General features: G+C 42.4%; 1 protein-coding gene across 1 annotated transcript in view; it reads right to left on the reverse strand.

Moving 5' to 3' along the window:
* AFF4 (AF4/FMR2 family member 4) overlaps nucleotides 1-25974 on the reverse strand; it is a 2373445-nt gene that overhangs the window by 1610373 nt on the left and 737098 nt on the right. The window contains exon 7 of the mRNA XM_044069901.1: nucleotides 5560-5578. Coding sequence (XP_043925836.1) covers nucleotides 5560-5578 — 19 coding nt within the window. The remainder of the gene's footprint in view (nucleotides 1-5559; nucleotides 5579-25974) is intronic.

The following is a 25974-nucleotide window of genomic DNA, read 5'->3' on the forward strand; positions in this document are numbered from 1 at the left end:
CCAATTTGCCATTTATCTTTAGCCAGGTTTCTTGGTGCAAGGACAATCGTTGCCCAACTGGCTCCAGAGGGGAGCAATCGGGCACTCCTTCAGGATCGCTGGAAATTCTCCCAAAGAAAGAATCCCTGGAGCCTTGGTTTTGCAGACCCAACCTGGTTGGGAGAGCGGCATCTCCCATTATTGTTCCCCCCTCTGCCTCTGGGGGAACTTTCACCTTGTGTGTCCTGATAAGACCTGTCAGATTTTCTGAACCACATTTTCCCACTACCTTTTTGACCTTTGGGAAAGGGTCTGGTAGGAGCTGAAAAACGTACTCCAATGGCAGACAAGGTCTTACCCTCTTGTTCACACCTGGTGAGAGTTTCCTTCACTTCTGGCCCAAATAGTGATGAGCTGTCGAAAGGGGTATTAATGAAGATAGATTGAAGGGCTCCACAAAATTGCGAAGATGCATCCAGGCCTGTCTCCTGAGAGAGACACCTGAGCCTGCTGCCCTACTTGTTCCACCCGCTGCATAAAAAAATTAGTCTCATGGATGAGTTGACAACTGAATTCAAGGTAGCGAGCTGAGCAGTGACTTTTCTCTGCCGCTGCATCAGCTACAGATCCTTGAAGGGAGTCTAATAATTCGTTAAACAGGTTCCACTGATGTTTTGTGAAATGACTTAGGTAATTCAGAGACCATAAGGCAAAGGTCGCTGATGCGAAGACGTGCCTCCCATATCTAGCCATAGTCCTGGAGTCTGTATTAGGAGGCTGGATAGAGGTAATAGTCTCAGAGAGTTCCTTTCTAGTGGCTGCCGCCATGACCATAGCATCGACTCCTACACCTTCTTTCTTTCGCTTGGGGGTAGTAATGTATTTATTTGGCCTCCTAAGAGTAGGGTCTATGGCGTCTGGCATCTCCCAAGCTTTTCATGAGATAAGCTCGATAAACTCATCGAAAGGAGGAGTAACCCAAGAAGCTGATGGGCATGACACAAAGGGCTTCAGGAAGACTGACTCCTCAGCCGAAGTGGGGGAGGACTGCCAATCATCTCTCTGTTTCAATAATTATAGGATGTCGCCAAAGGAGACATCTTTAGGAGGTGATCGTGGGGACGCTTCTGCCTCAAGGTCAGTATCTGATGTGATAGACTCTTCCAGGGAGCCCAGATGCTTCCTGTTACATGTCCTCTTCCGAGGAACCTCTTCAGTGTGGTACTCTGGAGAGATTTCAGAAGAGGGAGTAGCACCCTGCAGTACACCCTGAGGCCTAGCATCTCTGCAGACCTGTGGAGATGGCCTATGAGAAGACATACACCTCTTCTGAAGGGGGAGGAAGAACTGAAAAAGACTGTGCACCACATTGTGAAGTAGTCAAAGCCCTCATTACTTCGAAGGCAGACCCTCCCCTCACCAAAGCGGGCCCTGGATCCGACAAGCAAGTTGGAGCCAAAGGTCCTTCCAGAGCAGAAGACAGCAGCTCCGAAGCAGAGTTTGGAGCAGAACTCACCCGTGCTTGAGGCACACAGAGTCGAATCCAAAAAGATAAGGTCTCCAACAACACAATAAAGAAGAGTTGGCTCCATGAGGTCTCCTGCTCTGAAGGCACAGAGACACTCGGAGCAGATGTTGGAACTGGGGGAAGTTATTGGTCCCGGACCACACACAGACACAACCTGGATGTCAGAATCTTCCAGCTCCAAAGCAGGAGGATGGATTGGAGGAGGAACTATAGCAGGAGAGGTGTTTCTGTCTGAACAGATTTCTTTCAGCTTGGATCCACAAGAATTCTGGCAAAAGCAGGGGTCTTTAAAAGTCTCTTCACCACCCTACCCATGTCTTCATCTGACAAACTCCTAGTAGACCTAGTGGATACAGTAGGTGATCTTGAAGTAGCAAAAACTGGAGAAGGAAGCCTGAAAGAGATCTTCTCCACAGAAGGAGATCGGCTCCTGTATCTATGAGTGTAAGTAGTAGTCAGTGCTAATGGAGATTCCTGCTCTGAGGAAGTGCTGGAGCCAGGAGAAAGTGTCTGTTCCAATACATCCTTTGGATCAGTCAATTTCAGAGCCTTCGGCTCAGATGAGAATCTCGCCTCCAATAAAGGTCTCTTAGTTGGCTTGTCTGACATATCGGTGGATACAGCCTCAGAGAAAGGAGTTTTCAAAAGGCCTTTCAAAATCAATTTATTTTTGCATTCCATTAAAGCCCGCTGATTAAAGTTGTGACAAATGGAACAAGACTCTTGCAGGTGTAAAGCCCCTAGACAATACACACACAAGGTGTATGAATCGCTAAGGGGCATTTTTTGCTGCACTTTTCACACTTCTTAAAGCCTAAAAGCTTGCCTTCCTGTTTTTGGGACATGATAGAAGTAAAAGAGAGAAAGGAAAAATTGAACAACCACTCTCACACTTGGGAAACTTAAGCCCTCTAATTTAAAAGGAGTTAACTCGCAATCACACAAAGAAAACAAATATTACACAAAAGGAATTCAAAATTTTTAGTGTATATATATTTTCACGAACTTGAGGAAAAGGATTACCAGAAAGGTGAATAACGTCCCCTAAAACAGATGTTCCTAAAACGTCCCCCAGTTTTGTACATCCGTTTAAATTAGAGAAAGTGGGTAAAGAAGTTAAATTAAATGTTAGAATTAAGTTAAATATAAGAAAAATAAGCAGCTATGTTGAAAAATAATAATGAGAAGTTGTACTTCGCCAAGAGCTATAACTGACCTCTTCGCTGCTCGGCAAACAAGATCAGAGGTAACCAGGGGAAGGAATTATCGGTAAAGAATGGAGTCCACGAGCTTTGTGGAAGACCTTGAGCTGAAATATTGGCTGAGACGAATCCAACACATCCGACTTTTATTGAACATTTTTTGTTAAATAAAAATCTGATGTGTCGGATCCGTCTCGGCCAACAAGTGGGATCCAACCCACAAGTGAGAATAAAGGTGAGACTGACAACATCCCATCATAACTTATGCTTGGAGTGTGGAATCAGACAACAAAAAATGAAAAACAAAACACACTCTTGACAAATGTGTCGGACAGATTAAGATGGTATAATTTCAAATTAAGTAAGAGCAAATGTAAAATAAGAGTGACAAGCCTGATCAAATGGGTTACCTATTAGTGCCAGGAGGACTGCAGCTTGATGCAGTAAAGTCAGACCAATTTGACACATGCTGAAGCCGTAAGACAAGCAACCACTATAGAAGCTTTTAGGAATGATGCTATCTTCAAAGTTTGTAACTTAACATATTTAAAATAACTATGCTGCTGCTAAGAAAGTTGCTAAGCCGTGAACACAGAGAGCTTTTAAATGCTCAAGAAGTTTGATACAGATGCACCAATATTAAAATACCATTGCATAAAAAGCCAAAAGCTATAAGTTAATAGATAGAAAGGTATAGGTGCCATGCTCCTTCAAGTCAAGAGATCAGCAGCCTATGGGTCAAAGGTATATGTATATGCATACCCACAAAAGATATATGGTCAGAAAAGGAGCCATTAACAAAACTGCATGGAAGGGAGAAAAACTGCACAGATATTTTGATGTTCAGGTAGAAACAGACCTCAAACCTCTTCAAAGCTTAATTCAGAAAACCTTTACACAATGTACCTATAAGACTACAGAGGAGATAATGAATTCTATAAAAGTACAGAATGGAAGAGAAATACATGCCAGGTAAAGAAATATTCAAAAGCAGATATGCAGAGCAATTACCAGACATGTATGAACTATTGGAGGCGGCACCAAATATGACTTGGTAAGATTGCAGTTGTCAATGAAAAAAATAAGCAAAAGAATTTCACAGATGTACTGGCAATTACTTAAAAATAGTTACTTAAGGATATGACTGGGGCTTACAGATGAGAGCTGTGCGGTTGCACAGTGATAACATTCAAGATGTTTGTTTCAGAAGATGCCGCTACTTGGCTGCAAATCCCAGTTCTTGCAGAGCAATTGGCCTGAACAAAAATTACCAGTAAGGAAAGAAATTCTATCTTAACTTACTTGTGTCCTGAAGTAACAGCATCAGCACCTAACGTTCAATTATGGAAAAAAATGACTACAATTCAACTGAGAAAAACTGCTGATGGAATACATGACTCAAATCTGGGAACAGTGTATGCAAAAAGAACAGAAGATCTAACGTGACCAGTAATACTAACTCTACTAAAAGAATACAGATCTGTACCATTCTGCAATGCAATTCATATAAATCCAGAATAAGAGATGTTAAGTGACTTACTCCAACTTCTGTGAAATAATCCGACTGAAACAATTACAACTGTGATTACTAAACTGAAACATATAGCCTTATGATGAGATGCACAGACATGTCATATCTGACAATGGTATCCGATATAAAATTCAGGAATTTAGAATAATTGTGCGTGACAGGGAATTCAGACCTACAATGTACGGTCCACACTACCCACAGTCACGTGAACAAGTACAGTTGTGTTAGGAACTTAGCATAACTGTAGATGTTCAAAAATGTTCACTGTTGCAATAGTAAAACTTGAGTCTTCTGCCACAGAAGGCTTAATCTACAGTCCAACTTTCAAGGCTTTTCACCCTTGCCCCAACCTTTCCAGATGGATACGGTCTCCCAAGCAAAGTCTGAAGCATCTATTGTGATAGGCTGTAAAAGAGGCAGAAGGGAGAAGAGGAGACTGGGACTTGGAGAAGTGGCCGACACACCACAGTAACTCCGATGTATGAAACCCTATCATCGGAATTTGAAAAGATAAAGGGTGTAGATGCTGAGACTATATTGACCTCAGGAACCTCTAAATTTCTCTCATATGAAGTCTGGTCAAGGGAATCATGACAGAGACCAAGATACCCAGAATCAAAAGTAATTCCTTGGCAGATGTCCAAGACTGTCTGAAAAAAGGTCAGAACGTTTCCTCAGTACAGCTCTATTTTATCCTGAAGAGGAACAGCCCTTCCTCAGAAATTATCCAGAAGGCATCACAGAAAAAATATTCTGAGAAACATAAGAATTTTTTTCAAGGTCAGTAGAAACTCCAAGACTAAGGAGTTTAACACATTTCAGAATCTAACCTGGAAAGAGAGTCATCATATACAAGACAATCATCCAAACATGGAAAGGTACGCATTTCATGAAATCTGCAGTAAGCAACTACTGGAATTAGAGACATTGTAAACCACTTGGTGCAGAAGAAAAAACAAAGGGAAAGACAGAACTGATCATATGAGCCAGATACAGAAAATCTTATCTGAATTCCTTGCCAACAGGAAAATGATGGCAAGCACCTTTTAAGATTAATGTCACCATGAAGCGTGTGTGTGTGTGTGGGGGGGGTGAATGAGAGGTAAAAAGGTGCGGAGGATGGCATTTTGAACTTTAGGGCCCTAATACAGAGATTGAGAAAGAAAAGGTCTACAACTGGTCTCCATGTTCACTTTCTCTCTTGCACCAGAAAGATCCTTGAATAAAAACACTTGTCGATCTGATCTGGAGGCATTAATTCTATGATTCCCTGAGACAACGTATGATCCAAAACTGGAAGAAATAAGGATATTTGGTACACAGGATGAGGAGGAATGCCTTGAAGGAGGAGAATTCTACTACCATCAGCACCCTGCTGGATGACTGATCTGTACCCAACTGTCAGAGATAATCTGATGCCACTAGGAAAGATGAAAGCCTAGACTGAGGCATACATTGACGGTGTGGACAAATGCCTGAAGAAACAAATAGTCATTCTAACTTTTTGGACCGTCTTTGGTTCTGGGAGGCTTTTCTTTTCTTTGAAGAGCGTTCTTGTCATTGCTTTTTAAAGAGAGTCCTGAATTAGAACGTTTTTATTTAACTTAGCAAAGGAGGGCTGGAAAACTTAGGTCACCACCTGAATTAACCTCTTAAAAGGAAGGTTCACAGTTAGGCTCCTCATATGCTCAAAGGAAGCCAGCCAGCAAAAATTTCAAACTTTGACCCTCGCAGTTCAGAATTCTAAATGTTGAAGGAGCAGAAGAATACACTTTCTTCCCAAATCTATCAAAAGCTTTGCTATCCTGACTTCCAGGATGGCTGCACATTGAGTAAAAGCTTATCTTAAACTTTCCCAGGGTGAAAACAGAAACTCAACACAGAAGGCCAGTAGACTTGTGTTTATGTCTAAATTTCAGTAACTGGCTAGTAAGCATACGACCTAGATGCCAAGGAAAAAAACAAACAAATACACAGCACCTGGAAAAAAATCAGCTACAAAAGTGATGAAATACTGACTGAGGAAAGCTCTGCACCTCTTCAGCAAAAAGCAATGCAACCTCCAAGACATAACTTCCAGTAATCTACAGGAAGATAACTCAACTGCACACATACCTGTTCGAAATAAACAAAACACTAATGGAATACATCCATAACAAAAGACTGGAAAAAAATAGAAGCTTTAAACAGATATTCAGATGAGGTGATAAAGCTGCAAAAATCACAGGCTGAAATGAAGAAAAATCTGGCTGAATATGAGACTGCTCAGGAAGAGATGTTTCGAAAAATAACAGAATTAGAGGACAGAACACGTAGGGAAAACCTGATATTTTCAGCTATAACAGGGGAGCTGAAAGGAACAGACTGCATTAATTTTATGAAGGCACAAATAAGCAACTGGACTGGTACTCCATCGCAGGAGGTGTTAGCTGAAAAGACATCATGTGTATGCCTCAAACCTGGCTAAAAGAAAGCAACCTAGTCCTTTAATAACAAAGATACAATCCTATCAGCAGGAGTTGATTCTGACAAAACTGTGGCAGGAGGACAAAATACTAAAAGTGGGAAACTGCAGTGTGTTTGTGGAGAATGATTACTCATTGCACGGAGGAGTAAATTAATTCCACTATTCAGGGAATGTTGAGACCAGGTGTGAGATTCAAACTGCTGTACCCAGCTGTCTTCAACATATTCTTCCCCGCAGGGAAAAAAAACATTTTTTGAAGTATATGCTAAGGAAAAAGTACAAAGGTTTGCCCAATAAAAAGTGAGCCGTGAAATAGGAGATTAGGTTCATACTAGGCTATCTGCCCAAGGGCATTTATAAGCCTAGCCCATAGTTATGTGGCTTTCGCCACCCCTTTAGTTTGAATAAAAACTATGCCTATCATTTTTCTGTGCCTCTGTCAAGCAGTGACACTGAAGTAATCCCTGGGGTATATCTGCGATCTCCCATCCATTGGTCAAGATTCCTCTTGAACAAGGCCAGCGAGGTGCTCTGCCTCACATGTACCGGGATTTTGTTCCACAGCATAGGGTGTCTCTGGCTGATGAATCTGTCCCTCCAGCACGTTCTATTTATAACCGTGTCAAGGTTTAAGTCTCCCGCCCTTGTGGTTCTGAGGGATCTAGATTTTTTGAGGTGAAGCATATTCATCAAATCTGGGTTTGACATGGCCTTATATGTCAGGCACAGGTCACCTCTGAGCAAGCGGTATGAGACTGAATAGAGCTGGAGTTCTTTCAGTCGGGCAGCATAAGACATATTTTGAGACCCTTTATCCTTTTGGTGAGGAACTTTTGGGGCCTTTCAAGCTGCAGCAGGTGTCTGGTCAGATACATTCCAAGCGGGCATTGTACTCAATCATAGGTCTAATGAGTGATGAGTACAGGGGCGATGACCTCCCTTGATCTAGATGTGAATCCCTTCATGATCAGGTGGGCGATATAGAAGGTTTTCCTAACTACTTTAGCAACATGAGTGTCAAGCGAAGGCTACTGTCAACTTGGGTCCCCAGATCCCTGATGACTTTTTCTGTGCTCAGTGGATTGCCACCTATATGGTAGCTAGGGGTAACCTTGTTTTTCCCGAAGGGTATGACTATGCATTTTTGGCGTTTAACTTCAGGCCATGGCTCTGGCACCAGTTATCCATTTCTGTGAGGCCCTTCTGGAGGATATCTGTGTCAGATGTGTTTTCGACTATAGCGCCCAGTTTGCAGTCATCTGCAAACTTTGTCAGCCATAACCCTCCTGTGTTTGCTTGTACTTCTGAAAAGTAGATGCCGAACAAGAGTGGACCCAGGACTGAGCCCTGTGGGACACCACTTGTGACAGGCTTTGAGTCTGACATGGCTCCAGCAACTCTGACCCTGTGGGTTCTGTCACTTAGCCAGTTTGCAACCCATCTTGTGATGTATGGGTTTACATTCAAGCTGATGAGTTTTTCGATGATACCTGAGTGGGGTATTGTGTGAAGGCCTTTGCCAGGTCGAGGTAGGCTGTATGGACTGCCTTTCCCTCATCAATGGCCTTGGTGACTGTCTCGAAAAAGTCAACCAAGTTTAAGAGGCAGGATCTGCCTTTGACAAAGCCAAACTGGGTTGGATCCAAAGTCTGCAAGTTCCCTATGTCTTTATTTATGAGTTCCATTATGATCCTCTCCATGGCTTTGCAGATAAGGCTTGTCAAGCTAATGGGGCGGTAATTTCCAGGGTCTGTGGAGGCACCGCCCTTATGAAGTGGGACCACAGTCGCCGTGCGCCACTCCTTGGGTACGTATCCTGAGGTGAGGCTAAGATTAAACAGCTGTCCTAACTGTGGGTTTAATTCCTCGTTGAGTTCATGAAGCACACAGCCGGGGACACCATCCGGTCCCATGAATGCTGTGTTTTTTGCCTTAGTGAGGGCAGTTCTCACCTGGGCGTTGGAGATGTTTGGGGGGCTACAATCCTCAGGAATAGATATCTAAGATTCTGCTTCTTGTTGTTCTGCTAATCAAAACCAGATAGACTGTACCTGTGAAACATTTTCTACTGTTTCAATGGAAAATGTTGGAGAGAAGGAAGGGACTACAAAAGAGCTGACTAGAAAAACTGAGTGTATGCTGGAAATGAAGCAAACAGTATATGGGAGATGGAGATGAACAGTAATAAAACCAGTAATTTAATGTGGCATTGCAACACAATAACTATATTTCTGAAATATTGAAATATGACAGAACAACAAAATCTGGAAATATTGGACTTTTTCAGAATGTATTGGACTTGTGGGGGACTCTAAACTATATGCCCTACTTCATGTCATTAATGTTCAGGAAAAAAAGTGCTTTGGGAAGGGAAAGAGAGGGGAGAAAGTTAAGTGAGTAAAGAAAACTTTTTTTTTTCTTAATACTACTAGTTTTGTGGTGTTTTCTTTGCATGCTGTAAAGTTTTCTCATTTATTCTTACTGGGATTGTAAATAGGTACTGCTGTTTTTTTCCCCCTTTTCTTTCTCCACTCTCTTTCTTTTGGTTCAGTTTTAAGAAATATAGGCACTGCAATGTAAAAAAAAAAAAAAAAAAAAAGCCTGGTTAAAAGAGCATGACAAAAGAAAAATTAATCTGCTTTTTCTCATTCTTGCATGGGAGAATGACTAGATACAGGACCTTAGATTGATTTAGTAACAAGTCTTAAGAGAACGCAAGTAAATGAAGAATACTGAATATTATGAGGCTTTTTTCTAGCAGATGAATATATGCTTAATAGCAATTCTATATCTGGTCCTCATGTTTCTATGGAAACAATCTGACAGAGAAACTGACTGACTGGTTCTCATGCCTCCATGGAGACAATCTTGATAATGAGAAAATGTCTGTCTGGTTCTCATGTCTCCATGGAGGCAATCTGATCAAGAAATTTGGTTACAGTCTGCTGGAGAGTGACTGGCTGAGGAAAAAAAAAAGAACAAAACTAGCTAGGAGACCAAATTCTCTGAAAGCATTCAGGGGTTTTCCCCAGCTGAGAGAGGTATAGAGACGAGACAAAACCAGTCAACACTTAGCACAGGCTGCACCATGCACATTAACATGGATAAAGAATAGTTGTGTAAGAGCTTACCATAACCTTAGATGTCCTTCTCTTCTATGTTGCAGTATTCATAACTGTAGGGAGTTGCTGCTTGCAGTGCCACTGTCCAGCCAGTATACCAAAGTCTTAGTGCAGGAGGGTACGTGTGACATCGGTTACCAGGGCCATAAACCGTAGTTTGCACGTACCCTCATCAGAATTGCATTCCGCATACAGTATTGCCTGCGAGGTTTGACCAGGAGGGTCCTAATCTGAGACCCTTAGACTTGCATGTAGGCCGGTCCCAGGGCAGTAGGATGGCTGTGTAGATAGAGACTGGGGGGATGATGACAATGCACCCTCAGAAGATACCTGGGATAGTAGTTGGAAAGAGACAGGGGGGGTAGGTGGGTGGGACTGAATACTGCAACATAGACGAGAAGGATATCTAAGGTTATGCCAAGTTCTTACAAAACTATTCTATGCCCTTCTATTCTGGTGTTGCAGTATTAATAACAGTAGGGAGAGTACGGGAGCTTTAAGTATGAACCTGGGCAGAGAAAGTGTTCCTGTGGTCAAGGAAACCTTGTAGGATAGTCTTGGCAAATCTTGTTCAAGCACGGGACGCTGTGTCCAGCTTGGAGTGTTTGGTGAAAGTGTGCACTAAGGTCCAAAGCAGCTGCTTCTAAAATAGAAGAGTCTATGCCTTTGAAAAATGTAGTAGAGGAAGCAGCTGCTTTGGTAGAATGAGGTTTAATATTGCCCTGTAAGGATTTCCCAGGGTGGAGTAGTAGAAGGAAATGGACTTAAGAGATCCAAGAGGCAATGGAGTGCTTAGATACAGCTTTCCCTAGGGCTCTGGGGTGGAAGGAAATAAATGATTCGACTTTCTGATATCTTTGGTTTTGTCTTAGTAGTATTGAATTTGTCTGTGTACATCCAGGGAATGTGGGGTATTTTCTGAGACATTTTGTGGATGAGGATAAAAACTGGTAGGTTAACGGATTGATTCAACGAGAGTTCATTGAATACCTTGGGCATGAATGAAGGGTTAGTCCTGAGGGCCACTCTGTCCTTGTGGAAAACAAGGTAGGGAGATGTGGCCAACAGGGCTTGGATCTCTGAAACCCTCCTGGCGGAGGTGAGGGCAACTAGTAGGAGTGTTTTCAAAGTGCAAAGTTTCAAAGAAACAGAATGTGCTGGTTCAAGGGGGGGGGGGGCAAGGTTACCTTTTCTAATACAAAGTTTAGGTCCCACGGAGGAGGTATAGGTTTCCATGAGGGTTTGATGTGGAGGACTCCCTTTAGAAAGAGTCTGACTTCCAGTCTGGATGCCAGAGGTGGTAAAATGGGCAGACAGGCAGAAATGGCAGACAAATGGACTTTTGATAGAAGAATATGTTAGTCCTGTTTGGAGAAGCTCACACAAGTAGGATTGGACACTTGGAATGGGGGTAGTAAGGTGGTCCTGGTTGTTCCTATGACACCAATTGGAGAATCTGAGACACTTCGCTACATAGTTTCTCCTAGTGTTAGGTTTTCTAGCCTCCTGCAGAACACGGAGTATGTCCTCTGAATAAAGGTGTCTGTAAGGGATCAGAATTCTATCACCCATAAGGTCAGTTTTAGGTTGTTTACCTGTGGGTGTAGCAGGGACCCCTTGTTCTTTGTGAGTAGGACTAGACGGTGGGGTAACCTGTGGTGATTGCCCTTGGCTAGAGAAAAGAGGAGGGGAAACCAATGCTGTCTTGGCCAAAAGAGAGTCACCAGTAGGATTTTTGGTTTGTCCTTCTAAATTTTTACGACGTCTTTCTGGATTAGAGTGAAGGGGGGGAGGGGGAGAAGCATACAGGAACCCCCCCCCCATAAAAAGGAGAAGGCAACCACTTTCCAAGCTTGTGGATGTGGGTCCCTTGTGCAGAAGTTGGGCATCTGCCTGTTGACTGGGGAGGCAAATAGATCTGCTTGTGGAATACCCCATCTGTGTATCAAGTCTAGGAAAACCTCTCTGAAGCATCCACTTGTGAGAGGGGGCTGAGGTTATGCAGTGTGCGTCTACCATAACATTTTGTTCTGAGGGGATACACATGGCTAATAAGGGGACCCAGAGGGAATCGGCTAGATTCCAAATCTGGATGGCCAGGCTGCATAGTGGGTAGGACCTGGTCCCCCCTTGCCTGTATGTACCACAGGGCAGTCATGGTCTGTGATTACTTTTGGGGTTCTGACAGGATAGAGGGCTTGTATGTTAGAAGAGCTAACAGCAGGGCTCTCATTTCCTTGATGTTGATGTTGTCTTTTACCCTTAAGAGTTGACCATTTTCCTTGTACTGTGAGTTGCTGTTGATTTGTTTGTTAACACTGCACCCCAGCCCAGATGTAATGCATCTGTGGACAGCTGTTGTAGTGGTGCTGGGATCTGAAGGTGGGTCCCCAGGTTGGACTGCATTGCAGCAATCCACCAGCGATCTCCTTTTCTAGGCACAGGAGCAGTGGAAGTGGGGAGTCCATAGTTTTTTTTTTTTTTTTTTTTTTTTTTTTAACACCCATTGAATTTTTCACATGTGGAATCTTGCCAAAGGCAGCATGGGTATAAGGGATGCCAAGTGGCCTAAATCTCAGAAATTCCCGAGCTGTCAGGGTGGTTTGGGTAAGGATCTGACTGAAGAACACAGTTCCTGAATCCTTTGGTCTGGGATGAAGGCCATCATGTAGTCTGTGCGGAGTCTGCATCCCAGGAAAATTATGCCCTGTGAGGGAATCAGGTGAGATTTATCTATATTTATCATGAATCCCAGAAGAGAGAGGGCGTTTGACACCTGTTGTAGATGAAGGAGTAGTCATTGTTGGTCTTGATGCAGGATGAGTAGATCGTCTAGGTATGGATCTATCTGTATACCCTGGGTCCTGCAATGGGCAATGAAGGAGACTAGACACTTTGTAAACACTCTTGGGGCAATGGAAAGACCAAAAGGCAATGCAGAGAATTGAAAATGACAGAAGCCTACTGAAAATCTGAGGAATTTCCCTTAATCTGGTTGAATGGGGATGTGCAGGTACGCAATCCTTGAGATCTAGGGTTACCATGAATGCCTGGGAGGGGACTAGAGGCAAGAGTAGAGGTAAGGTGATCATTTTGAAACTGGGTACGTGGAGGAAGAGGTTGAGAAAGGATAGATCCAGGATAGGTCTCCAAGGACCCTCTTTCCTTGGTACCAGGAAAATTCTTGAATAAAAGCCTGTGTTCCTTTGAGGGTGGGCACCAGTCGTATGCTGCCTTGACTTAGAAGTTGCTGAATGATTGGGGGGGGGGGGGCGACAGGTGGATCTGTTTTTTTGGTGATTGAGGAATCCCCTGGAAAGGTGGGAGCATCCACCAAGTCATGTAATATCCTCTCTGGATGATGGAGAGGACCCACTGTTCTGATGTTAATCTCTGCCAGGAGGGAAGAGAGAGGATGAGTCAAAGGGATAAGGGTGTTGCTGGATGCAGAAAAAGTGAGTCACAGTAGAGGAGGCCTGGATTGGTCAGGCTGGCTCCGAAAGGGTGTGGTAGATATTCTGGAGGGAAATCTGGGAGTAGAAGTCTTTCTCGGCTGTCTATGACCCTTAGATTGTGGTGCTGAATGGAAGAATTGCCTTTTAAAGGAGGGTTTCATGGGATAATTCCTATGATATCTAGGAATAGGGGACACCAGAAGGTGTTGAGGTTCTGTAACTCTTTACCCTTCTTTTGAAAGGATTTGAGAAACTCAGCAGAAGCTGGTCTGAAAAGGGCCTTATTGTCCAAGGGTACATCCAGAAGTTTAGTTTGAACATCCATGGGGAGGGGTTTTAGCAGTCCCCAGGAGTAACGTCGAAGCACTGAGCAGCAGCTTTGGATGCAGCTTCCACAGCATCATAGCTGCACTTAATAGAGTGCCTGGTCACTTGGGATTCTGTGGAGAGAAGTGAATTTAGTTGTGCTCTGATAGGGGAATCCTGTACCTCAGACAGAGAAGGGTGGAGGCTTTTGAAATGGTGTCAAGTACATACCTTGCCATGTGGGTTTGGTAGTTCAGGGCCCTAATGGTCAGAGTGGAGGAGGTATATACCTTTTTACCTGTCCTATCCATAAATTCACTGTCTATCGTTTGGATAAAGAGAAGTAGAAGGTAGTTGTCTGGATGTCTTATCTGCAGAAACAGCTACAACAGCTGGGTCTGCAGGAGGGTTCTTGTAAAGGAACTGTGCGTCTTGGGGGACCCTGTAAAATCGATCAGGTCATTTAGCTGTTGGGGGCTGGGAGTCAGGAGACTGTGAAGCAGCTAGGAAGGCATCCTGAAAAGCAGGCAGTATGGAAGGCACAGCTGAGTGAGATGGCTGTTCCATTTGCAAAAGGTCAAAATACATTTTCTTGGATTCTGAAACCACAGAGGCCTGCCACTTAAAATGTACCCTCATGAGGGAGATAGTATCCCCAAAGCTAAATTCTTCTCCTGGGGATTCAGGAGAAACACAGTCCTCCTCTTCTGGAGTAATGAATTCCTTGGGGAATTCAATTTGTGTTTCATAGGAGAAGGACTCTTCAGAAGATGAATAATCTTCCTCAGCCACATGGACTAGTTGAGGAGTGAGAGTAGGGGGAAGTTGTTGGGATTGTAATGTCTGAAAGGCCTTAAACAGACCGAGAGAAATATTCCCAGCCAGGCATCTGCGGTGATTCAGAGTGCTTGGATTTCCGTTTCCTTTTCAAGGGAGTTGTAGGAGCAGTCAGAAGCGAAGCGCACATTGGCCTAGCATGAATGGGAGGAGCAGGGGCTTCCAAGAACATGAACTGCGGTCCCCCCTCTGCCATCAGACTCTGATGGCTGAATTACCTCAGCAGACGTACCTTCAGTATCCTGCACACCGGCTTCCATTAAGGTTCCCAGGCCTGCTTTGGAAACTTGTCTGAACGGACTCCAGGTCTTCAATTGTCTCTAGAGCCTGATTGGATGCCTGAGACGCAGCCTGGGATTCAGGTCTAGATTTTTTCGCCTTCTTCCAAGGCAGCTCGCCAGAAGGGCCTACTCCTCCCTCCATGCCTAACGCCAAGCATCTGAGTCTCTGGTTCTCAAGATAAAGATTCAAAGCTGCTAATCAGCTGTGTAGAATCTTGGGGACGAACGACTTACAGCTTGAACAGGATGTATGGTCGTGTGCCTCGCCTAGACAAAAAAAAAAAACACGTGTGTTCTTGAGGAATTTGTCTCCCACAAGCACACTTCCCTTTCCTAGTGGACATGCAAGTCTAACTGTAAGCAAAATAAGTAAGAAAATCCCACCGGGCACTTATCTGTAATGGTCCAAAATGGTTGTCTGATGTTTAATGAACTTGAATGCAGTGGTCTGAAGAAATGCGATGCGTTACTGCAACTGGCATCCAGTGATCACTGCGGCAGAAAAATTCTGATGAGGGTACGTGCGGACGTCACTTTTACACCTGTCAGTTTATGGCCCTGGTAACCGAAGTCACATGTACCCTCCTGGACTAAGACTTTGTTTGGTATACTGGCCGTACGGTGGCATTGCAAGCAGCAACTCCCTACTGTTATAAATACTGCAACATCAGAACAGAAGGTCATCTTTTCTTTTAGGTTAACTCAAGTCTGAGAATGTGGCTGCCAGTTTGGGACATTTTTTCCTATTAGGAGGGTCAAACTTCAATATTTGAAGATGTATAGAATTTTGCATGATAGTATTAAATTAAAGGATTTAGGGGGGTATTGTTTGAGGGCTTTCAATAAAACAAAAAGTTTTGTAAGATGTGACATATGCTCAAATGTATATGGCAAGAAACAATATAAAAATTCAACTTGCCAGTGTATGCATGTAACACAAAAAGCTGGAACTAGACATTTAACAAAAAGGTCACTCTTTCGGCTTTTCCCGGTAAGGGGACGCCACAGCGGAACTTCGGTCTGCTAATGATTGGCAGTAGATTTTTATGACACGCCGAGGTGCCAGCTCGACACCCAACCTTCAACAAAGGCACGCCCATTTGTGCACGCATGTCTTTCGAACACTACCCAACCGCAGGAAGGACATGCAGACTCCACACAGAAGGCACTCCCAAGCCAAGCCGAGAATCGAACGGGAGAACCTCTTGCTGAGGTAACAACGCTACCACCGTACCTAAAAAGGTATTATACATAAAAAGTGGGAATAATAATTTTTTTTAATAAAAAGATGGTTTCTGTAATGTCTTCAAACATAAAAAAAAACAGACCATTACCAATTAAAAAACGCAGAGTGCAAACAGCTATGTTACAGAAGACACACTTGAAAAGAACTGAACATGAATTTGATAAAGAAAGGTTTTCAGGATGGTTAGTCACCAGAATATCTGAGACAAGAGGAAGACAGGAGTATTTATAGTAACTGCAAGAGGAGTTCCAAAAGTGATAGAAGAGAATAAAAAGATACTAATCGCAGATATGTTGTGCTAAGGAAGCTACTGGCAAGGAAGGAGGATAACACTGGCATGTATTTGTATTCCACCTAAAACTCTATAATGGAGCTGAAGAAAAATAAGGGAGAAATAATCAGTTTTTAGTGAGGAATATTACTTATAGGTGGAGATGGGAATTTGACTTGCAGCAGTGAAGATGAGTCTGGGGGGCCCAGAGGGGAAAGTATAACAAAGGGTAGATTTTTGAAGAAATTTATGAAAATACTTGGCATGGAAGACATGAATTCAGTTACAGAAGTTTGGACTGAATTTGCATATTATCCTCCAAGATATAAAAACGGGGCTAGACAGAATTTACATTTCACAGGAACATGTGCATTTAACTCAAGGTCTTGATATATACCCAATAACTATTTCAGATCATGTGCCAGTAATAACTAAAATAAATGTTAAAATAAATAAAATAAAAAATAAATAACACAGGGTAATGAAATAAAAATAAGACACTGGCGCTTTCCCACCTATTTGTTGGAGAGGAATTTAAAGAATGGATAGTGGAGATGACTCAGGAGCTATTCAAAAGAATTGAAATTACTTTAAAAATGGTGGAAATCAAAGAAAGGGAGCTATGGTTAAGTAACAAGACTTATTTAATGGGACCGACAAATGTTAAAGGATAGCAGAATAGGAATCTCACAGAAGAGGAGGACCGACTGCAGAATGCCAAGCAGAAAATAAGGGACTACCTCAATAATATACACGAGTTTAGAAAGATTGCTGTTAAGCAACTGTTTTTATAACACTACAGCACAAAAACTTGTAGCACAACTCAGGCAACAGAAAATAGAAAGGGCTATCGCCAAGTTTAGGGAGCCTATAACAAGGAAGGTAACAAGAGATCCTGTAGAGTTATTAGAAATATTTTTGAAATTCTATGAACGCCTGTATAAAGCAGAGAAATACAGAAATCAAGAAAAGAAACAAATGGAAATGTTTATGGAAGAATTAAATATGCCAATGTTAGATAGAGGTAGATGAGGCTCAATTAAAATGGTTAAAATAGGAGTAGGAGATAAAAAAAATGTGATATATATAAATAAAACTAATATACAAGAAAGTCTCCAGGAATAGATGGCATTACTGTGGAAGTTTGGAAGCTAGGAGGGAAAAAAACTGAAAGATCTGAAAGGTTTTAACAGTATTTTAAGAGAACTACCAACCGCCTGGTATTTAGCAGTGGTAGCTGCAATACTTAAAAAGGACAAAGATCCATTAGATCCAGCATCATACTGGCCCATTTCAATCCAAACCATGATTACAAAGTGTTCGTGTCAACAATGGCTAAAAGAATGGCAAAAGGAATGCCAAAATTGATATGCATCAATGTGGTTTTGTGGAAGGGAGGCAAAAATTTGAGAACATGAACAGAACACTAATGATCCAGAGGGAAGCAGAATGTTGAAAATACCATTGTTGTTGGTAGGTCTTGATGTAGAGAAAGCATCTGAGAGAGTAAACTGGCACTTCACGTGCAGGGCAATGGAAACATTTGCATTTTGTGAAGAAAATATAATGTAGATTAGGAGGATATACGAGGGACTGGAAGCGAAAATAAAGTGCATGAGGTCCTCTCTGACAATTCTGCTTGAGCAGAGGAACCAGGGAGGGGTGTCCTCTTTCCCCTTTGTTATTCGCATTATATTTAGAACCACTGGCAAAGAAAACAAGGTACTCAGAAATTCAAGGATATAATTAATATGGTAGTCAAGAAAAGCTGTCTATTTGTAGATGAAGATATTTTATACCTGACAAAACAGAGAGACACACATTACAGTGTTGTGGAACATTTTGAGACAGTTCCAATTTTTTTCAGGATACAAAATGAAGCTAAAACAAAGGCAATAGTGGTAAATTATGTACCCACATATGATTTGGTTCAGCAATATCCATATTTATGGGAACATGATCAAATTAAATATTTAGGAGTATGGATTAAAAATTATTCTGGTGTGTCAGCTAAGGATATGTGGAAAGAGACTAAAAAAGAGACAATATAAAACCTGAGAAAATGTAAGATATGTTACATGGATAGTAAGACACGAGCAGTTAAAATGCTGCTAGTCCCATTAGTGTTATACCCAGGGTCAGGCAAGCTTTTATCGACCAGATAAGAAGCTGTGGATAGCAATTAATAAAGAGCTGAAGAACTTTATCTGGGAGGGGAAGACAGCAAAAGTCAAGTGGGATATAATGATTCTTCCAACAGAACAGAGCAGATTGGGAGTACCAGATTTGAAGGAGTATTTCAGAGCTATACAGTTAAGATCCTTATGCATAACACAAGCAGAAAACTATAATTCAAAAATGGAAAGGGATGATGATGAAACGGGGAAAGTTCAAGAAACAAGGAGAGACTGAGATTTTGGATGCAGGCCTTTAAGGACAAGAACAATAATCATGCAAAACATTATATCTATAAAGTAGCAGAAAGTAACCCAAGAATTAAGACATGGGAATGAAGAAAGGAGATTCTGCCGATAGGGATGACTGCAATTAAGGATATACTTATTTTATATGTGATATAGGCAACAGGCAAGAAGTGGTAGGAATTTATTGGAGAAAACAGGCAAAGGAGTCAAGACACTGGAAGCAAATAACTAGAGAGGGAAAGATGATGGAATGGGAAGACACTACACTAAGAATTAATTTGGACTGCAGATTAGAGATTGCCTTTACTGTCAAGGACTGACATCATAATATAGGCAAAGAGAAAGACACAGGTGGGTTTCTAAATGAAAGACCAGCACTGGTAGAGTTTTTAGTAGACTCTAGAACAGAAGCTGCCATTAAGTTAGGAATAATTAATAGAGCATATAAAAAATGAATAATAACCATAAGAATCAATCAGAGGAGGTTAGAAAGCAGTGGGAAGAGAGATTGGATAAGCAATTCACAAAGAAACAATGGGAGGATACACATATGTCGCCCAAATATGCAATAAAATCTAGAAGAGTTAAGATTTTTGCTTGGAAATGTTTACATAGATAATTTATACCCCAAGTAGACTCCACAGAATTTTTCCTCAGGTATACAGCAAATATTGGAGGTGTGTTAGGGAAGAAAGAAGTAACTGGTAACATTTTCTGGGAGTGCAGCGAGTTGATGGACCTTAAGGATTCCCTGCGAGATGCACTGTCAGAGATGCTGGGTGGGCAGATTGGTGAGAGATGATTTTTCTAAGCTATAACAGAATCAGAATTGCCTAGACATGGAAAAGCCTTGCTATGTCTAATTACGATGGCTGCCAAAAAAAGCAATTAGTAGAAAACGGAAATCAAAATCTAAATCAACTATACTAGAAGTAGTGAACACAGAAACAGAAAGAAAACTGGAACTGAGATTTTTAAAAAAGGTACGACCAACCTACATAGTAAAAAAATGGGAACGGAGGAAACAATACATATAGGGGAGGAATGGGGTTTAAAAGAAGGTATGACTTAAATGAACTATGTAATGTTTGACTGAAAATGATTGGGTAAATTACAAGCAATGTATAATTGTTTACATCCGGGAGTGTGCCAGTATGGCTTATGAGGCAAAACGCTTGCAACTTGGATGGTTTTCATTTATACAAGTACATGACTGCCTATGTCATAAGTGATGGTTTAATAGAGATGTTTCTTGTTTATAAGAAAAAAAAAAAGCTTTGCCATCCTTGTCTAAAGGTATGAGGTTTGCATTCACACGTTTTGCAGCAAAAGTTTTAAATAAGGAAATAAATGTAGGATTTGTTTTAGGTCCTGGGAGGGGTTTACAGATTATTTCTGGAGGTTGAGAGGGTGAATCCCAGTCTTTCCATATGTGTAACTGTGTAACTTTGGTTTAGGCTTAGTGAATCCTGAGAGGTAGCTTGGATAAGAATGTTGTCCAGATAAGAAAACAAAAGTATTCTTTGAGTTTTGGGAGTGGAAGATAAACTTAAGGGTAACAGAAAATCTGAGTAACGTTCTGCATGCCTAAAATCTGGAGCATTTCTCCCCGGGCCTCCGCTGAAAACAGGCTCTGTGGAACCTAGTCGGACATTCCCAGTCAACAAATGTTAAATAAAATAAAAAATAAAAAATGTGGGATGAATGGGTTGTGCAGGTATGCATCTCTCATGTCAAAAGCTTGAGAAAGTAAGAGAAAGGAGGGTTTTTGCAGGGATAAAAATTTGAAAAATGGCACCTTCAGAAATGTGATAAGGAGAAATCAATCCAGAATGGGTCCCCCAGGTACCTCTTTTCTGGGTACCAGAAAGTGTTTTTAATAAAAGCCTCTTCCGAACTGCTGGTGTGGCACTAGTTCAATGACGCCCTGGTTGAGGAAACCCAGCAAGACAGAAGAGAGTAGTTGCATTTGGTTGGAATGAGGGAGGAGGAATGCCCCTCAAGGATGGAGTTTCCCTCCAAGACATCCTGCAACCTTGTTGAAAGATGGATAAAACCCATTTCTCTTTAGTGATGAATTCCCAGGCTGAAAGGATAAGGTTACCCTTTCTGACAAAGGAATCCCTAAAAGAAGGCAGCAGGTTGTTGGCAGCAGGTAGTCAGGCTGACTTGTCTGAAAAGGTTTTCCAGACCTGGAATCTCTGTGGTACGTTTATCATGAAATATTTTTCCAAGGCTGACTCCTTCCCTTCTGAGAGGGTTTCTGGTCCCTGCAGGCAAAGGAAGTGGGCTTAGCAGGCAGGGTAATTTCTTTGATACCCAGACAATGAAGTTAAAAAAATCTCTTTAAATAACAGCATCACTTTGCCCTTCTTTTGCAGAGTTTTGAAAAATTCTGCTGCAGTGTCCAAATAAAAGATAATGTGAAAAGGTGAATCCAAGAGTTTTGCCTTAATATCATCACGGAGAGTCTGCAGACAAAGTTAAGCAAATCTTCAAGTAACTCAACCAGCAGGAACAGCAACCCTGGAAGAAGCCCCTGCAGCATCATAGCTGCATTTAATGGAACATCTGGCAACTTGAGTGGCTTGCCCAAGCATGAAAATTGCTTGCTATTTAGAATCAGAAGACTCATGATTATTTAGGGTCATGTTAAGATCTCATCCAAGATGTTCTGTCATTTGAGTTTTGTAATTCAAAGTTCTGAAAGCAAGACATGTTTAAGTACAAACCTTTCCATACCTATGTCCTCACTATCTCTGTCAGAAGGCAAATCACCTGCTGGCAGAAGTTTCATAGCTTTGTCAGTGCAACTGGAAAGGGCAGAAGCTGCTGCCACAGGATTACTATAATGAAACTTAATTCATAACCCTGAGTACAGCCACAGGCCACATTTAAGGTTATATCTGAGTGCTCCCCAAGGTGTAACTATCTTGATATGTTACATCAGAGGCTGTCTAGGAGCGCAACTAAATTCACAAACACAATGCAACTCTAGTGCTGAAAACTAAAGTTGAAAAGGTACCTGAACTTTCTTAATTACCTTCTCAAGTTTACTTTCAGAGTGGAGTTATCGTTTAAATAGGATTTTTGGAGAAAACTGGTTTGCACCCTTTCTATGACTGCGATCATTCACAGCTAGCTGATTTTCTCTGCACTCTTAGTGAACACAAACGTACAGTTGTGTACACTTACCATAAATGTAGATGTTCGAGTGTATTCACTGTTGCAGTCATTACATTTGGGTAATCTGCTGGCAGGTTGCCCTCAGTCGGCCTGATTAACAAAGTCTTGGGTCCTGCATTGGTTGTTGTCCCTTCTTCCATGACGTCAGGTCGTCAGGGGTATAAAACATGCAGCCGATGCCATTACATCAGTTTTTCTTGCCCCAGATGTCAGGTGCCTCCCCAAATGGGGAGCAAAAAAAAAAAAAAAAAAAAAAAAAATATATATATATATAAAATAAAAAACACAAAAATATACCTCCAAACAAAAGCAAATACACCAAAAAGGCTTTTAAGCATAGTAAAAAAAAAATTAGGGGTATAGCAAGAGAAAAAAAGGAGGCTGGAGGGAGGGTAATCAGGACTGCAACAGTGAATACACTCAAACATTTACATTTACGGTAAGTGTACACAACTGCATTATGTTCATCATGTTTCACTGTTGCAGTCATTACCATTTGGGTAGATTCCCAAAACTATGGTTGGGAGGATGGATTTATACATCATTAGGACCAGCTATAAGGCCCTGCAAAACAGCAGCGTCAAAGACAGCTCTGGATTTACAAAAAATTGGTAAGTGACAACGCTTGGTGAAGTATGAACTGAACTCCAGGTAGCAGCTTCTAGAATACCCCTGGTAGGAACACCTCTGAGAAAGGCTGAAGTAGATGCAGCCCTGGTGGAATGACATCTGATCCCCTGGGGAATAGGATTTCCATGGTGCTTATAACAGAAATGAATACAATGCCTTATCCATTTAGAAATGGTTTGCTTTGAAATAGCCTTCCCCTCTGCCCCTGCAGCAAATGCTACCAGCAGTTGTTCAGATTTTCTTCGAGATTTAGTCCTGTCCAAGTATAATCTAAGTTGTCTGTGTACATCCAATGAATGTAGAATTCGTTACCCTTTGTTCTGTGGGTTGGGAAAGAAAGCTGGCAATGAATGGACTGATTAAGAGCCACAATAGATACAACCTTGGGCATGAGTGACACCCTGTCTCCATGAAAGATGATGGAAGGCTCCACTGCCATAAGGGTCTGTAATTCAGATATCCTTCTAGTTGAAGTGATTACTAAAAGGAAGGCTGTTTTCCAGGAAAGACATTTTAAGTCTGCAGTAGCAGCTGGCTCGAAAGGAGGTCGAGTGAGGTTTTCCAATACAAGGTTAAGGTCCCAGGCAGGGATTGGAGCTCTCCTGGGTGGTCTCAAGTTTTTTGCCCCTCTGAGATACTGCTTTAGAAGAGGATGAGCGAATGGGGGGGGGGTCTGTGTTGTAATGAGCTGAAATGGCTGAGGCATGAATTTTTATGGAAGAAAAAGACATGCCCTTGTGAAGCATCTCAGTTAAGTATTACAAAATCTGAGGTAAATTGGGCACAGCTGTGCTCATCCCTTGAGATTAATTGCAGGCACAGAATCTTTTCCATTTGTCAGCATAAGATTTTCTAGTACTAGGTCTTCTTGCCTCCAAAACTGCATCCATCACAGGTTTGCTAAGGGATGCTAAGAGTGAATTGAAATGATTAGCCAAGCTGCAAGATTCAATGTTTGGAGCTGAGGGCGCAGAATTTGGTTCTCCTGCTGAGACAGTAGGGACGGTGTCTGAGGCAGGCGCCACGGTGAAATGTGTGACACACTGCAGAGGAGTGGGTACCAGTGCTGGCAAGGCCAGTCTAGAGCAATCAAAATAATTTTTGGTTTGTCCTGTGTGACTTTTAATAGAACATTGGAGAGCAGAAGCAGAAGTGGAAAGGCATAGACTGATAGGTTTTTCCAGATGGACAGAGCATCCACTTTCCAGGTTTTTTTGAGATGAGTTCTTGTGCAAAATTTGTCCAACTGGTAGTTCTAGGGTGAGGCAAAAATATCTATGTCTGGGCTCCCCCATGTGTGTGTCAACATGCTGAAAATCCATGGTTCCAGTTTCCATTCATGTGGGTCCATGAGATTTTTGCTTAGGTCGTCTGCCAGAACATTCAGCTTTCCTGGCAGGAATTGAGCTTGCAGTTGTACCTGGTAGCAATAGGTCGTGCTCCACAATGCTATGGCTAGTCTGCAGAGGGGGTAGGAATGTGTTCCCCCCTGCTTGTTTATGTACCACATAACCGTGGTGTTGTCAGTCTATCAGTAATCGTCCTGGATGAAGTTAGTCTTTGAAGGCTGTCAGTGCATTCTGTACAGCTAAGCATTTCTTTTTGATTGATGTGAAGATGCATTTGGTTTGGGCTCCATTTGCCCTGAATGCACTTCCCTGACAGATGAGACCCCCATGCATAGTCTGATGCATCTGTAGTTAGGGTTTGGGCAGCAGGCGGTGATGTGAATGGCAGCTCCTTGTTTTGGTGGCAGACCCCTGCCCACCACAGGAACTCTAGGCGCAGGCAAGGAATGAGAGGAATCATTGTTTCCAGGCTGTGACAATGCTGACTCCATAAACTTTTTAAATGCCACTGAAGTTACGACATATGCAGTCTTGCATATGGAATTAGAAGAATGCAGGAAGCCATGAACCCCAAGGCTTGCAGTATTTGTCTTGCAGATAGCAGGGTTTTTGTGGCCACCTGTTTGAAGTAAGTCACCAAATGAATTTGCCTTTCTGGAGTAAGGAAAGTCATCTGGGCAGTTGTATTCAAGCTTGCACCCAGGAATGTAATTTTTTGATAGGGTACCAGTTTAGATTTCTTTTCGTTTATGGTGTACCCTAGACAAGTTAGAACTCCTTTTACAAATGCCAGATGTTTTAGAAGAATGGCCTGGTTTTCTGCCTGAATTAGACAATCGCCCTGGTATGGATATATTTGAATATTTCTTTGCCTGCAAAATGCAATTACTGGAGCCAGGCACTTTGTGAATACCCTGGGCGCAGTAGACAAGCCAAAGGGCAGTGCAGAGAACTGACAATGCATGCAGCCTGCTTTGAAGCGTAGGTATCTTCTGCAAGATTCCCTGATTGGGATATGCCAGTAAGCCTCTTTTAAATCAAGAGTTGCCAACCAGGCATCCTTGCCTAGCATAGGAAGTAACTGGTGAAGAGTCAGCATCTTGAATTTTGGAATGTCCAGAAAGGCGTCTAGAATTGGACACCATGATTTGTTTTTTCTGGGTACCAGGAAAGGTCTGGAATAGAAACCTTGTCCCTTTTCCTCTTCTGGTACTAGTTGAATAGCCTCCATGATTAGGAGGAAAAGTACTTGTTTCTGAGCCTCTGCCCACTGACTTGGAGGCAGGTCTGGCCACCCGTTTGGTGTTGGCAGCGTGTGGAAATGAAATCTGTATCCCTAGGACACTATATTTAAGACCCATTTGTCCTGGGTTATAAGTTGCCAGTTTCTGGAATGAAGAGCCAGTCCCCCCCCCCCCAAAGGGGCGGCTAAGAGGTAAGTGCTTGGTAATTTTAAAGGGAAGTCATTGAGATTGTTTACCATACGGTGGTGCCTTGTTGTTTCCAGATTTGGAAGTGGAGGCCCCCCATTGCTTACTTCTGAAAGTCCCTTGGGACTGAAAAGTACAGTTGCGTACTCTTACCATAAATGTAGATGTTCGAGTGTGTTCACTGTTGCAATCATCACTGTAGGGTTCTTCCTGCCAGCAGCAGCCCACGATCGGCCAGAATCCCAAAGTCTGAATCGGGCGCCAGCTGAGGTCGCATTTATCCTGACGTCAATGCGCCGGAAGGTATAAAGACCTCAGCTGACGCCATTTCCCCAGTTTTTCTTGCCCCAGATGTCAGGTGCCCAGAAAGAAAAGGCTAAAAAAGAAACCATGCCCAAAACCACAGCAGCCAAAAATACCTCATAACAGACAATACTCAAGGAAAAAACAAGAGAGGGGGTAGGAGGGAGGGTAACCCGGACTGCAACAGTGAACACACTCAAACATCTACATTTATGGTAAGAGTACACAACTGTACTATGTCCTTCGTGGTTCACTGTTGCAGTAATCACTGTAGGGTTGAGTCCCAAAGCTAAGAAAGGGTGGCTGGAGGAGAAACAGAGGGAGCGGTCACAAAACCTTGCAAAACCACAGAAGCAAAACCTGCCCTGGATTTAGAAAGAGAGGAAGGTTGTAATGCTTAGAAAAAGTATGTAGAGAACTCCAAGTAG

The sequence above is a fragment of the Protopterus annectens genome, chromosome 4.part0, assembly GCF_019279795.1.
Source record: "Protopterus annectens isolate FY-2018-M chromosome 4.part0, PAN1.0, whole genome shotgun sequence".
Classification (NCBI taxonomy): domain Eukaryota; kingdom Metazoa; phylum Chordata; order Ceratodontiformes; family Protopteridae; genus Protopterus; species Protopterus annectens.